We start from the raw sequence: 15,062 nt of genomic DNA on the forward strand, positions 1-15,062 counted from the left end.
GTTTTGTGGAAAATTTACTCTCTTTCTATTGCAACCTGTTCTTATAAATGTATGAAAGGTGGCCTTTCCCTTCTGCGGCTCAAGCAAGGAAGCTTCAGTTCATTTTGAAAACAGTGGTAATAGTGTCCCCACTGGGGTCAGTCCCTGGCCTGCCATCACACCTGCAGTGGAAAGGCTGAGACTGCAGCACAACAGCCTGCTAAGAAAAGGAGGAGAACGAAGAGGAGGAAAGGGTGATGTGGAGAAGTCCAAGACCCTCTCCTCCTCAAAAGAGTCTCTGCTTCCCAACAGCACTTGGCCAATAAGGGAACACAGGGTAGTTTCTCCCTCCCCACCATTAGCTGCCTACCTTAACACAGGATAACAGGACTTACAGACATGAAACAGTAGCTCTGATCAATTGGGTATTTAGGAATCAAAGGATTTTTTTTCATGTTTCCCTGGTTGAGTTCTTTGGGTTTGGGTTTTCTTTGTTGTTATTGAGGTGGTTTAGGTTTTTTTGTCATTTTGAGACCATTACAAATGGTCAAACAAATAGGATTTAGAAGCATTCAATTCATTGCAATTTATGGTTAGCATCCAGTCTAAGAAGAGAGCAAAAATTGGCAGCTCCAGGTGTAAAGGGAAACAGTGATTTTAACACTAGACTTATGACTGCAGGGCTCCTTCACAGACCACATTGAGACATAGATGATGATGCTGGAATTCAGAAGTGAAGTGACCCCTCCATAAAAGCAGACTACATATGCCCTGTTGTGATGACACAGTAGGACCCTACCATTCACTGGTTATATACTTGCTGAAAAAAAACAGAACCTTTGGTAACTAACTGCAGAGACCACATCCCACGTTAATAAATGGATTTAACAGCAGTCTGTCTGAATTGACTTGTACATACCGATTAGCATAACCCATTTGCCTTTCAGGTTCTCTTTCAGCAGCACACGATGAACACAGCTGAAAGCATTGCCTAAGAGGCTGTAGGTCAAAACAGTATAAAAATGCAGAGTATGTTGCACCATTCTCCCTTGAGAGACTGAAGCAATCCCAGCCGTAAACATTCATAGCTTCAGAAGGGATAATGGAGATGGTGTGTTATTGTCAACAAACGTGACACTCTGAAGTTTATAATATATAAAACTGGTTAAAGGAAAATTTAAATATATTTCAGTTCTTTATTAGTAGTGTGGTTTATATGCAAGAAAGCCACTTTGTGCCAATGTCCTGTAGCTGTCACTGCTAGAAGACACAGAAGCTAGCGGGGTTTTTTTGTTTGGTTGGTTTGGGTTTTTTTAAAGCAATAGCTATTAGGATGACTACAGCATACTAAAAAGCCTAAAACACAGCACATGAGCACATGTACACCATACACACAACAGGGAAAAAATAATACTGGTACCTATTCATGCATTCAGATGCCTTAATGTGGATAGATTGAGAAGAAAAGCAGTCTCTCTCCCATAATGCACAGAAGGAGAAATGGACAGTAAACCCCAAGAGCATATCAATAGGACAAGACAAGGACAAAAAGTTAAACAAGTTAAAATCATGAAAAAATTCATGTTTCCAAAGAAAATACTTAACAAAAGACTATACTAAAAGTAACTAATGCCTAGAGCTGTTATGTTCACCTCCGATAATTCAAAAGTCCTAGGAGAGAAGCCGCCACAGTTCATAGGACAAAGGGGTGAGGAGGGGATCAGTTTTCTAAAAATTTTCTAAAAATTGTAAAAAATTGTTAGCCCTCTCAATAGGCTATAACACAGAGGAAATTCTCCCTTCTCCTGAAGTTCAAGATTTGTGAACCATTTATAAACAAAAATGGAAATATTAATACTCTGAGCCTTCACTATGAACACAACAACAGCACACTACAATCTAATTCATCTTCTACTCTCAAATAATACTGAGCTTTTTCAGGACTTCTAGAACCTTTCCTCTTCCAAATTCTAAACTGGCACCTCTTAAATTCATGGCCCTTGACATTTCTTCACCTAACTCCCCAGATCCAGAGAAGTTTTGTAAGCAATACAGGAGCCCAAGGAAGCAACAACGATTCAGAGAACATAAAAGAACAAACTATGTCAAAAGTTTTAGGAAAACCATGAGACCAAATAAAGAGATTAAGAAGTTTGCCCTGGTCCCAGCAGGTCTACACAATGAACAGATGCTTCCATTAGTAGATCTTAGAACGTTAATAATGAAAAGATGTTTAAAAACAAGCTGCAGTAGCATCTTCTGGAAGTAATAATTTGGCCTGGCTTCCTAGGCTCTGAATGCACTCATGCTGAAAGGCTGTATCTCTGAAAACATGTAAAAGGTAGTATCAAAATAAAAAGGAGCAATTTGTATCACCAACACTAATTCCTACCTCTTACCAGAACATCAGAACATCCTTCATTGACTTTATTTGGTAGCAAGATATGCACCTAAATACAAACACAAACTTGCATACATTGTCTTTGTGTGAAGTTTTGTCATTTTCTTTACAGCAAATGTTGGTAGCCTTCCAAGTTTCTCAATTTATATTACTGTCAGATTGATATAAGTTTAATTTCAGTATTCTCTCATATATTTTAACACATATAAGATCAATTAAAAATAGTTTTCATGATTGAGGACAATGAGGCTTCTAAAGAGACAGTGATGACATGAACCTTCATAAATTGATACTATTCATGTTTAAAAAGATCTTATTACTAAAAAGTACAGTCAATTCCAGCTATATATTAATGTTGTGCTTTTTCATATTAAAATCCATACATAGGATTTACGTTCCCTCATATTTGTGCCAGCAAAAAAATTACTGTGTTAAAAAATACACAAATTAGATTAAATATCTTTAAGATGTTAGCTACCAAACAAAATATGCAGCAAGGATCCTGAGTTCTAAAATGCTGTCACACAAGTTAATGACAGCAGTTTACAACTAGCCACAGCACTCTGCTTGGGACAAATAAATAGTGTGAAAAATTCATCACGATAAAAACTTAAAAGCAGAGTTTCTAAACAAAACAATTTAACATACATACTGTTACACTTCAAAGGAGGTTTCTGATTGCATTTAAACAGACTGTATGCAGTCCTGCAGGCCTGTAATTGTTAAACACCCAAAGGGACACAAAAGCTTAAAGCCGGGCCTCAGGGGATGATGAAAGGAAAAGAATTTTGAGAACACCTATGATGTACATGTAAACAGGGTTTATATATATCCTAGTGAGCATGAATTTTACAAACCTCCTTCTAACTCATATGCAAAAAGCATCCAGGTATTTGCTAAGTAGATTTCCTTCCTTTAGTTTTACAAACCAAAATGCTGAAATTTTTCACAGTTTGACTGCTTCCCTAACTTCAAAAAGTCAGTTATTTAAAACAGCCACTTAAAATGGGAGCCAATACTTCTACTGTAACAATCTGAGTAAATGACAGGCCAAATGTAAAAAGTGACATGGCACATTCTCCCGCTCATTCAGGACTTAAAGGCAAAAAAGTTTTATATTTATTTTGAGTTTAATCTGCTTGTGTTTTCTATTTCTGGCTGCACTACGTCATGAGACAGAATGTCCATCTATGCTCTGGATATCGAAGAGTACTGAAGAGATTAGATAAAGGTAATGGCTGCTGAGTGATGGAATGCCAGTATGGCCGTGCTCTGGTCACTGTGTGCTGACTGTGACCACTGAACATCAGTGCTGGATGGGGTTCATGAAACAGGAATCTTGGAAAATCCTCCTGCTGCCTTAGAAGTTGGTTCTAAATAAAATGAAACTGCAGCATCAAGTCTGCAGTCAATCATCAAACACCTAAAGAGAACTTAAGATCAGCACAACAAATTGATACATCAAATATATGTTGTTCATTTTTTAATATAGATTTCTAGTATAAAGTTCCTTTTGCTATCAAATCCCTGTTTCTACATCAACTTTTTAGTAATGACCCTATGTTGAAAGTCTCAAGTTACTGGCTCATGATGATTTTCAGGAAAAGACACAGATTAAAGACTTGGTAGAGATCATGTAAGTATGATGTCCTAAAAGGAACAGGGGAAGTCAGCATTTGCTTCTGAAAATGTTTAACCATGATCACACCATGAATTCTACTCCACAGGAAAGGACAGACACAACTTGGCAGTGGTAACTTAAGATCTGGCCTATAGAACACACTGCTTGGTAACTACATGTGTATGTATACACACAGGGGTTTCCCCCGCCCTATCACTGATAGCATTAAACTCATTAACAGTGCTAATATACATTCAATTAACAGTTACAAACACCCTTTCAATTAAATTAAAAGCACTTTTTTTTTTTTTAAACTCTAAAGCAACTCGATACTATTGCTACTTTATCTCCTTCCCCAGACCGCACTAATAGTTATTCAAGAGAACCAGAAGCCTAGAAATACATTGGGTCTCCTCTTTCAGTATGTGCTTCTTCCTAGAAGAAGGCTCTAGAAGAGGAGGGCTTTATGAATTACACTCACTAAATGTTTTTTCTTAAACAAAGGTTCCTTTGTAGCTTGTCCTGCTATCTCATGTTCAGTGCATTTGAACAAGTACAATAAACATATCCACAAAGTGCACTTGGTCTTTTTTAAACACATTTCCCAAGTTAATGTTTGTTCAATAAATTTCAAACTTTTATACACTTGAAAATAGAACCGAAACCAATAAAAGGCAGTTTCCAATTTTAAAATGCCTCAAAAATCAAAATGGGAAAGTCTAAGCTGAGCAAATGTTCTTTGTAATTTAAACACAGAAAAGATTTAAACAGAAAGTTTCCTTCTAGATCTCCTAAAGTATAACTGATCGAAACCTGATTTCTAAATTTATTTTTTTAAAGTAGATAAATCATTTGCTTGATAGAAAAACAGATTCTGCTCCAAGTATTGGTAGAATTTAAATCTGCAACATGCACTAAAGTTTCTAAACTTTGCCTTAGTGCTATAGCTCAGACCATCAACTGAAGTCAGGTTTTTCCACTGTCAAGAATGAATAGTTTTTGTAGGTTTTTATAACAAATAATAGAACTGTAAATTATACTTTTTTTTTTTTTCAAAAAAAAGAAAAAAACCAAAACCAACCTCAAACTACATCAAACAAGAATATTTTTTCTTTAACAAAGTCCATGTCACTTAGGACAACCATTGCTCCCCTCCCCCCAAAATGAGAAAAAAAATTGGTTACCCTTTTTCCCCTTGACATTAGGAAATTAAAATCTACAGTGTTGTCATTTTCTAACTGTGAGAACTGAGTTGATTGCTTTATTTTTAAAAAAACACAGCAAAACTAAAACTAAACAACCAACAGACCACTAGGAGATCAAGTACCCTATAAAGAAAAAAACAGAAAACTTTTATTTCAATTTGTAAACAGTACTGGAACAACTTAACAAGTCTGATTTCTGATTTTAGAAACAGGATCTTTATTCACAGACAAATTATTAATCCCTAAAGACACTTACAACAAAAAAGTGCTACGTCATAATTGAATGAGCAGTCAATAAACCTGTCTACTTTAAAAAAAAAAAGCTTCTGTTTATAACAGCAGCTTTTCTTATGGAAATAAACATTTAAAAATATGATTAGCTAATAAGCTTTGTAACTGTACCTTAAAAGAAAATTTGCGATTTATGCGATCTTCAGGTCCAACTGGAGATATTACATAACTAGGCAGTGGTATGCTACCCAGAACAGATTCTTCTCTGCTGTCTGTTGAATGAAAAAAAAAACAAAACACAAAGATAGAATCTAATCCACTACACTTTTCAGTGGGATAACAATAATTCTCCTTTATGGACATACAAAACGCAGGCATTAAGTAGAAAGAAGAGTAGTTCACACTGGATATAAGGAAAAGAATTTTCCCCATGAGCACAGAGCAGCAGCGGAACAGGCCGACCAGGGAGGCTGAGCCATCTCCATCCTTGCAGGTTTCCAGTTCCTGCCTAGATTAAGCCTTGAGCAACCTGGACTGACTTCCTTCCTGACCCTGCTTTCATCAGGTGGTTGGACTAGACACTTCCTTAAGTCCCTTCTGACCTGCATCTTTTTATGACTCAATACCAATAATACATGGAGAAAAAAGTTTTATTTTTTAAAAATCAGGATTGATTTAAAAACAAACAAACAAACAAACAAACAAACAAACAAAACCCCCACCCCAACAGTTTAGCATTTTTGGGGGGAGGGCAGTTGATTTTTTTAACTTCAGACAGAAAAATATACTTCAAGAATAAAGCTTATTGTGACAAATGAACTCTGACAGGCTGTATAACATGACGGACCTTCCATTTAGCATTCTGCATCTATAATTGCTATAATTAGGAAAACTCTATTACTGCTGGCTCTAAAGTGATCAGCAGTAGAAATGCAGTGACTAGAAATAAGAATTCAAGTTTCATATTCTGTAATGTTTTCCAAAAATTGTGACATGCTACACAATATTCAGAACTTCAGCATAACCTTATGTTATACCATTATTCCTAGTTCAATCTAAAATCACATTAACCTTTTTTGGTACAATTACTGGATTTGAAGTTCTCACTCTTTCATTGTCTCTTGGATTAAAGCTGAATCAATGCCCTGATTTGGCCCTAGTGTATTCTCAAAAAATCAGCTGTTTAAGCACAAGAAAGCAGGTAACACAACACAGACCAGAGACTGGATCAATCTTACACTGGTATGGCTGCCAAATGTTTTGCAATATAAACCTTGGCATAGATCAAAGGTAAATTATGTGACAAAAGATCATACAGGACCCCCTTGTTCCCCAACTCTGGCCTGAAATTTGCTGCGCATTAAAGACATATGGATAAGTAACTGTCTCAGTTTGATAAGTAACTGTCTCAGTATGCTTCTCAAAATGTCTAGCTATATCTGAAGAATTCAATTAGTTTATGCTTGCAGTGTGATTTGAACAGGTGAACTGTTACAGACTAACTCAAAAGAGCTAGTATCTACCCACCTTTGTAGTAAAACAAACAATAATCAGCAAGCACAAACCATCGTCTTTTCCATAATCGCATTCCAGAGCTATCCTGAAATACAAGAAATGTGATACACTTTTCATTTAAGGAAAGTTAACAGTAATACTGTACCAGTGAGTAGTTTGCCAGAAGTTTACCTAAATATGGAATTAATTGCAAAAACAAGTGGTTTATATTTTAGCAAAATATTATGTACTAAGAAAGATAAGAGGGAAAACATCCAGCTATAAAATAATCAGGGTAAAATATTCAAACTGCTAATTTTCATTAAGTAATTAAACTCACATCCAAACAGCATTCAGATTAACCTTGTACACAACCAGTGCAAATCTAGACAGCTTTATCGTCAATAAAGAAACTAAGTATGCATCTGGATGGCACAAACTCCAACAAGGATTGCCTGTAGACCAAGATGAAAATCACTACACAGCTGTAAAGTATGACCTCACATTTCAGACAATGATCCCCTATAATTCTACAGTCGATATCCCATATGTTATCCATGCTTAAAATGTAATTTAATCAAATATTCTGTAGGAAATAAAACAGGGGGCATAATGTGCAAATTTTAATGAAGTATAATATAACATGCCTGTGGAGATATATATATATCACCTTGTCAATATGAATAACATTTACATTAAAATTTATTTTAGAAGCCCATAAAATTGCCAGACTGTAACCTAAGCAAGTACAAGTTACTCAGCTGAGGTAGGCTCTGATGAGACCAGCAGCACAGAGAGCATCCTCAGGCTGTAAGTGCTTGCAAGTAGAGGTAAGAGGACAGAAGGAAATAGCTAGAGGAATATTGTATATACTATTTCCCTCCTCCTTTCTGAAGTCATACTAAGTATGCAAGGATTTTCTTCCCTTTCCTTTTTCATGCTACAAGACTCTTGACACATACTGTGTCTCAGTTCTGATTCTGTCCTAAAGTCAATGGACTTGGGTAGCGGATGTCAACAGAGTTGGTAGCAGAACACAGCTCTCCATGCAGGAGGAAGAGGATGGCTGTCAGTAGTTTCACTTTCCTGCATACGTAGAATCATAATTGTAAGCCTTAGATTTCAACCTTCTCCTACTCATCCCTAAACCTAGCTGCTGGATCTCTGGTGATAATCTAATGGATGCTGACTGCCAAATTAGAAGCAGGGAAGTATCATACAACAAACAGCTTTATTTACTTTTTGCACTCAAGGATGTGCTCCTGTCAGCTTAAGAGTTCAAGACGCAGCAGCTCTATAATTCTGTTTGTTGGATGAAATCCTATAATCCAGCCTTTGCTTGGACACTGGGCTTGGTGATGGCAATATGTGGTGAATGGGTTCCTGTCTCCATTTTCTCCCTCCTGCTTCTGGAGAACAAAAGGCATATGGGTTGGAATTAAGCCTCTGATCAGGGTATAAGGGAATAAGCAAGCAGATGGAAAAAGGCCTTCACAGCCAACCTCAGGTTTATAGTGTGTTCTGAGGGAGACCTGAGCAAGCCAGCAGGATGTTTTATCATATGGCAACCATAAAAAACTAGAAAAATAACCAGATTTAGACAATGTTATAGCCTCAACATTTAACCATGATAGTGATGTCTGTTTATCATCGTTTCCACTTCTGAATCAAACCTATACATAAAACTTGGTTTTCACACTTGCTAAGCTCAAGTCCCTCATTACAGAAACTTGTGGGAGTCCCCAGCACTGCCCTGCATCACCAACTTTTAAGCTTCTGGTTTTTCAGTTACTTGGAAAGCACTTACTTTTGCTTGATGATTGTGTTGAAGTATATAAACAGAAACAGATGATTACGTGCCTACCTGTTTGTGTAGCCAGCCTCTTACAATAACAGGAACATTGGGATTCCTCCTGATAGCTTGTTCCCTCTTTCCAAAGCTGTGAACTTTGTTTCCAGCCTTCACAAACTGTAAAGAAGGATAACGTAGCAGTGGCTTTTAAACTGTACTGAGACTAATTTAATATTACAGATAACTCATTGCAGTAATTCATACTTCATTACACAGTAACAAAGTATTTATACCATTTTCAAGGGCAAATAAATAGACAATAATATTTACATCATAGCAAAGTCAATCTTCCACTTTTATCAACATATCAGTGCCAGAACTGTGTGCCAACTCCCAGCTGAACAGCAGCAGTACCGGTGATTCAAGTCAGAAAGACAACTGCTGAAGTCTTAGCATGCTTGGGAATTATTTCTGAGTGCACTACAAGAGCTGCATGCAAGCGTCTCTCTGCAACATGGTGCAAGTCTCTTACACACACAGGACTTTGTGCACATGAATCCTACTCTTGCTCTTCATTGTTTGGTTTGGGGTTTTTTGTTGGTTTTGGTTTTCTCTCCTGTTTAAATTCAAACAACACTGATAGCTTAATAAAATACTTGGTCTTTGACCCTGCAAACAAAAGGAGACAACAGAGTGACACTGCTAAGGAAGAGACCTAGACAGCAGCAAGTGAAAATCACAAGGACTAGGTAATGGTTTCTGTTTTACTGCACCCTCCATTTTGACTCACACAGTCAAAACTATTTCAAAAACAAACAAGGAAAGCCTATCAATCTGTGAAAAACCCAGCAAGAATCTCTGGATGATAATCTGTCTGCTCTTTTCCAATGTCAGCACAGTTTGCTACTGCAGTTGCTGTAGGAACCTGAGGTGCATAAACTACTCCTACAGTTGCTCCCAACTTCTCCAAGGAAAAAGCTATCTAGGTTCACTCATCTCCTTCCTACAATGTCTGTCTCTTGTTTGAATCTCTCCTCTCAGCTGGTCAGGGTACTGATGCTCTGTCAGCTGCAGACAAACAGCAGCTCTGGAAACCAGCATATTTGTCATACATAAGGGATGGCATCATAAAAATATCTCAGCATACTGCTTCTGCCAGTCAGGCAACATTTGGACTAGAAGACAGCATATATAATAATAAAATATTCTAGCAATATATGATACCTTTAAATGGATTCTGCTAATTTTGAGGCCAGGCTTTACCAACCTGCACTAAATTTCACACGTTTGAGTAGACATAAACACTCATCTTAATGCAGGTTTAAAATAATAATCAGTAAGAAAAAAAAATCCACTTTTACTTTGGTGCTATAGCATATAAAACAGCAACACAGATTTAATGCTTATAATGAGATATCAAAGGGCAGACTTTACTAGGTAGCTTCCCCAAGGTCTGTTTACCAGGAAGCAGCACACTGCTTTCCTTTCTGCTGAGAAGTCAGGTGAGCCACCCGTCAGGGTCATTTCTGTGAAACGCCCTGACACTTAGGAACCAGGAAGGCTGCCAAGTACAGGCTTTTCTCTAGGAGTGACCCCTCACCCAATCCCTCAGTGAGAGTCTGCATGACACTTACCCAGGAGATCGCCTGAGCAGCCCAGCTCTCTAAGGCTAGCACAAACCTAACGGGCCAGGTCGCAGCCAGCAACAGGCTCCTGAGCAGATGGCCTGGCCACGCTGCTGGCAGTAACCAGTTCACAGCAAACGCCAGGTGAGGATGGCATTACCAAGATCTCTCAGCCCGTTTCTCTGCCATACCTGTGCTTAGGCACTCAGCTGACAGATTGCAGAGCACCAGCTTTGTGCAAACACAGCGTGTCAGTTCTGACCATGAAATCTCCCTCAGTACTCACTCACAGACCTACAAGCAGCAAGTCTGACACTAATGGAAGGGAGAAATAAGATGTTGTGTTTGCTATTGAAAATACTTCAAAAGGTAATTTGTGAACCTGTGTCCAAGTATGGCATTACACAAACACACAAAAATGTATCATGAGGACAGCCAAGTTCTGGATGATTGTATGATCATCAGGCCAAGGTATATATATTAAACTGTTGCCAAATGTTAGATGCAATGGCTACATTACAAGGGTGATAAAAATAATGAGGCTCCAACTGTCTAAGGCTCTGAAAGTCAAAAATCTATGCTTTGCATCTGAACAGAAATCAATTTACAAAATGTACAGAATTTAGTTTCCTAATTTTTCCTCTCATATTTATTCTAGGAAGGGTGGATGAACTGAGAACAGTTGTAAGTATAGCTGATCTAGCCTCACAGCAGTGTTTAATTTTTTTTTCATCAGATCCCCTGTCAATGATCAAGCACTTTGATCCTCTGACTTTATTTAGTTTTTCAAAAATGCAGACCACAATGCAGAAAAATTCATCCTTGGACTTGATCAAAAGACAGAACAATTTCTATTACACAGGGGCAGGAAAAGTTTTCCCAAGGCTGTGTATTCTATACCAATACAATACCCACAATAGAAACATAAAAACATTTTATGGTGCTTTATGTAATTAAACTTTTGATATAATCTGTAGTATGAATCATCTCATTCTGCTCTGGAATAAAACAAAGCATAACAGATACTGAATGTCACAATTTGCTTTCACTGACTAGAATAAAAAGTTAGTTTAAAAGAAAAGGTATATTTTAAAAACTATTTGTCTGTATGGCTGTAGTCTTAACTTAAAAATCCTCTGATATCATTGCTCTGTGTGTTGAAAAATGCAGGTCAGAGCAGCTGCCTGTGTCACTGAAGACAAAGAAGTTGCTTTTGACTTCAGTACATTTGTTACACTGGCTTGTTTGTGAATGACTCATAAGTTTTTGCAAAAAGACCTCAAAATGTCAAGAGTCAAAATTTTGAAATCACTTTTCATCACTGTGTCATCTTCCTTGCAGTAGCCTCTAGCTGAGGAGAAAAGTTGGTAACAATTATAAAATGCAGTATTTTTTTTTCTAAAACTGGACAGACAAAAAATATATAGACAGCATTTCATTTGGAACAGTTTTTCTAAACAGAAAAAAGGAAGACTGGATCTTGGTAAAGTTATGCAAATATATACACATAAACGAATACATAATTTTCAACCTACAGGGAATTAAAAAAAAAAAAAAAAATGCCCACAAAAACCCCACCTGTTTCAGTCAATCTCCTCCATTTAAAAAATCTCAACATTTCACTAACAAATGAACTCATGAATCCTTTCAGTATCTCTAAAAAAAATTAGAGAAAATCCTTGTTTTTTGGACACAAAAAACTGAAACTCACAGAAATTCCAGCTCTTAATATTGAGCATTCATCTACAGTGGCCCTGAGCTAAACCCTGTGTTTACACCTGCACCAGACAGTCCCACAGAGCTGGCACCATTGCCCGTTTCTCTTAACTCCTAGACCTGATCTTTATTTACTACTTGTAAACCTCATCAGTTCACCTTGGAAAAATACCAGCAACTATCAGTATCATCAACAATTCAATTACTTCTCTTGCACAGAATCTATCCAAAACACACTCTCAAAACGTAGGTAGCAATAAATACATCACACTGCTATCCTTTATGCTTTTGACTTGGCCAAAGTACCGTGTAGCACAGTAACATTTACAAGCTTCCACTCACATCATCAGATGCTTTAACAGACTAAATTCCAAATGTATCTCACTCTCAAACTGAAACAGATCTTCATTCCTCCATATCCTTCATTCGTAATCATTATAAATGGCTTTTAATATGGTTAATAATGTAATGGAATTGGCTACAAACAAGCAGATCTTTGGGACAGAGTACAACTGTAGTTTTCAGAACGCCCTTTTGCTTTTTATTCCCTCAACTGAACACCCCTCTAATTTCAAAAGGGTAGGCTGCACTGGTCTGAAGTCTTCAGATGATTTATTCAGACAATGCCAGCATCAAAATGGTGGGACCCACCCCAAGAATCTATGTGCGTTGAGGCGAAACTGCCCATCTCACATGTCTTACAAAATGAAGCCTTATATATTTATATGCACATCAGTGAGACAGAAGGACATTTTGTTAAGTATGAGCATCATTTTGTCTTTTTTGTTTTTCTTTTTTCCAACATGCTATTCTTGCTCTACAGTGACATTGTTGGAGAGAACATGTGAAATTCTCTTTCCAAGCAATTACTTTTTATTGCAGAAGTTTTATTCAATCCAAGTTCAGACTTGATCACTGCAACAAGGAAGCCAGAAGTCTTCATCTCTTTCATCTGGATCTGAGAGTGACAAATCCACTGTACAGTTGGCAGCTTACCTTCCCCCTCCACCCCAAATGTAGCAATTATTAGCTGTCAACTTTCTGCAGCAGAATCAAGCAGAAAGCCACATACCTGTTCCTGCACTTTATGATTTGGTATTACTTCAATAAACAGCTCTATATAAAAATGAGTTTGAATTTGGCAAGGATTCCAACACTATACCTATACAGTTCTGTGATGGCATTTACAGGAAAAAATTAGGAAAGCATTTCATATGATAATTAGCTATTGGTAGCTAGAGACCTTTGCCATGACAAAGAGAACGTCTCTGGCTTCATGACTGTGCTGCAAGTCTGCACTGGGGAACTTCACTCTTTGAGAGAATGATCATGGAATTAATGGAAGAAAACATTTAGAAACAGATGAAAGTATCTTAAAATCAATGTGTCAAAAGTCAACCTCAAAATGGAGGACAGGTTATTCACTTTATAGCCCATTGCTAGTTCGTTTGAATTAATTTTGTGTTAGGCTGGGAAGGAATTCAACAGATCTTCTGACTCTACAGAAAAAGGGGAGAGGAGTGATTTCAAGCCTGGAAACATATGCAATGATGAAACAAAGCACAGGTAAGGAAGACACTGATTCTCTGTCTTAATCAAAACTCCAGTAAAGTTGTTTATTGAAGGCCCACAGCAGGATGGAACTTATACAAACAAACTTGGGGGAGAAGCAAAGTACAGGCAAGCCCTCTACGAGACCTCTATTCAAAGTCTAAAGCTGCCATGTATTAAAAAAAAAATGTCATACCTGGGAGCCTGCCAGAAGTATGCATGGCCACACTTATACTGGACTGCAAACAAAACAGAAGCAGAGACCCAAACCAGATCAGCTGAAGTTCTGGGAGGTGATTCTGGATATTCTCCAAGCTGTGGTGGAAAGAGCACTACCCTCACCTTTAGCTGGGTAGTTTTGACATCTCCAGTGAACTAGTTAGGCAGCCCTGTGAGTTGTACCCAGACACCACTTTTGACCTCACTGCTTTGCAAAGCCTGATTAGATCAGTGCGAACATGTGACAAGGGGAGGCAGGAGCAGGTGACAGAGGATGCACACTTTTTGGCAGAAGTGTGATCCTGGCTAAGTTAAAGTCAACTGTGTCACTGCAGAAATCCCCAGCTCAAAGCAGAGTATCAGATCCCCATTAAGTTTTCTGGGTTTAAGGGTGAAAAAATGGGCCTTCTGCCTCTAATGCTGGCTTAGAAAAAAATCAGAATAAGGAAGATAAATACAGTAAACATAAATGCCAAAGTACTTAGGTAAATTCAAGTGTTAGAAGATCAAAAAGAAATGTATCGAGTAATTCAGGTAATCTAACTTCACTGGTTTTAGTGATAACTTCCTCTAGCACTTCAAAGGCAAATGTATGTTTGAGATCTGGGATATGACAATCTTTATGTTGGTCCAATAACCTATATGCTTTGGATCTAAAAATAAAAAAAGTTAAAAAATTCTTTTTCACCTTTTCATGAAATTGTTTTCATCTTCTCCAATACTCACCCAAGCATACCAAAACATTAGAAAAACAAAGTGATTCCAACTCAACAAAAATATCTTTGCAAAAAATTTGGCAATATCCTTCCTTAAACTCAGTTACTTAACAGGCTTCACACTTTTGCTTTTAAAAAATACCTGAGAAGTTTAAAAACTGCAGGCAAAGTTAAGAAATCTATATTGTCTCTGCTAATTCTTCCAGTATTGTTTTGCTTCTTTTTAACTAGCCCCCTCCCATTCTCAATGTACTGTAATTTATTGTAAGGTCAAAGACGCATTAAAATAGTTGGTGACACTTCAAGTACACAGCTTTATTATATTTTGTGCAATAATAAACACAGGCCCTTTGTCAATGACAAATAATGGGGTTTTCTATTATTAACAATTCTGTGTGTAAACTTGGTGCCTGCACTGTTTGTGCACTACAGTGATGGTAGGAAATGATCTAAATTGTGACTAAAAGGAGCAACAGCAGTAAGGTTTCATGGAAAAGTAAGCACTGCAAATT

The 15,062-nt window shown here is 37.4% G+C and overlaps 1 protein-coding gene across 6 annotated transcripts in view; it reads right to left on the reverse strand.

Moving 5' to 3' along the window:
• PLEKHA7 (pleckstrin homology domain containing A7) overlaps nucleotides 1–15,062 on the reverse strand; it is a 131,688-nt gene that overhangs the window by 44,588 nt on the left and 72,038 nt on the right. For 4 of the 6 annotated variants that reach the window (XM_026850380.1, XM_026850384.1, XM_026850379.1 and 1 more), the window contains exons 4-6: nucleotides 8,796–8,900; nucleotides 6,965–7,037; nucleotides 5,609–5,709 (exon numbers count right to left, since the gene is read on the reverse strand). In XM_026850380.1, the coding sequence (XP_026706181.1) occupies nucleotides 5,609–5,709; nucleotides 6,965–7,037; nucleotides 8,796–8,900 (279 nt within the window). Of the gene's footprint in view, nucleotides 1–1,399; nucleotides 4,602–5,608; nucleotides 5,710–6,964; nucleotides 7,038–8,795; nucleotides 8,901–15,062 lie in introns of those variants that run through there. The other 2 variants (XM_026850383.1, XM_026850382.1) reach the window with 1 other exon arrangement.

Source organism: Athene cunicularia, assembly GCF_003259725.1.
Source record: "Athene cunicularia isolate RWA chromosome 5 unlocalized genomic scaffold, athCun1 chr5_part2, whole genome shotgun sequence".
Classification (NCBI taxonomy): domain Eukaryota; kingdom Metazoa; phylum Chordata; class Aves; order Strigiformes; family Strigidae; genus Athene; species Athene cunicularia.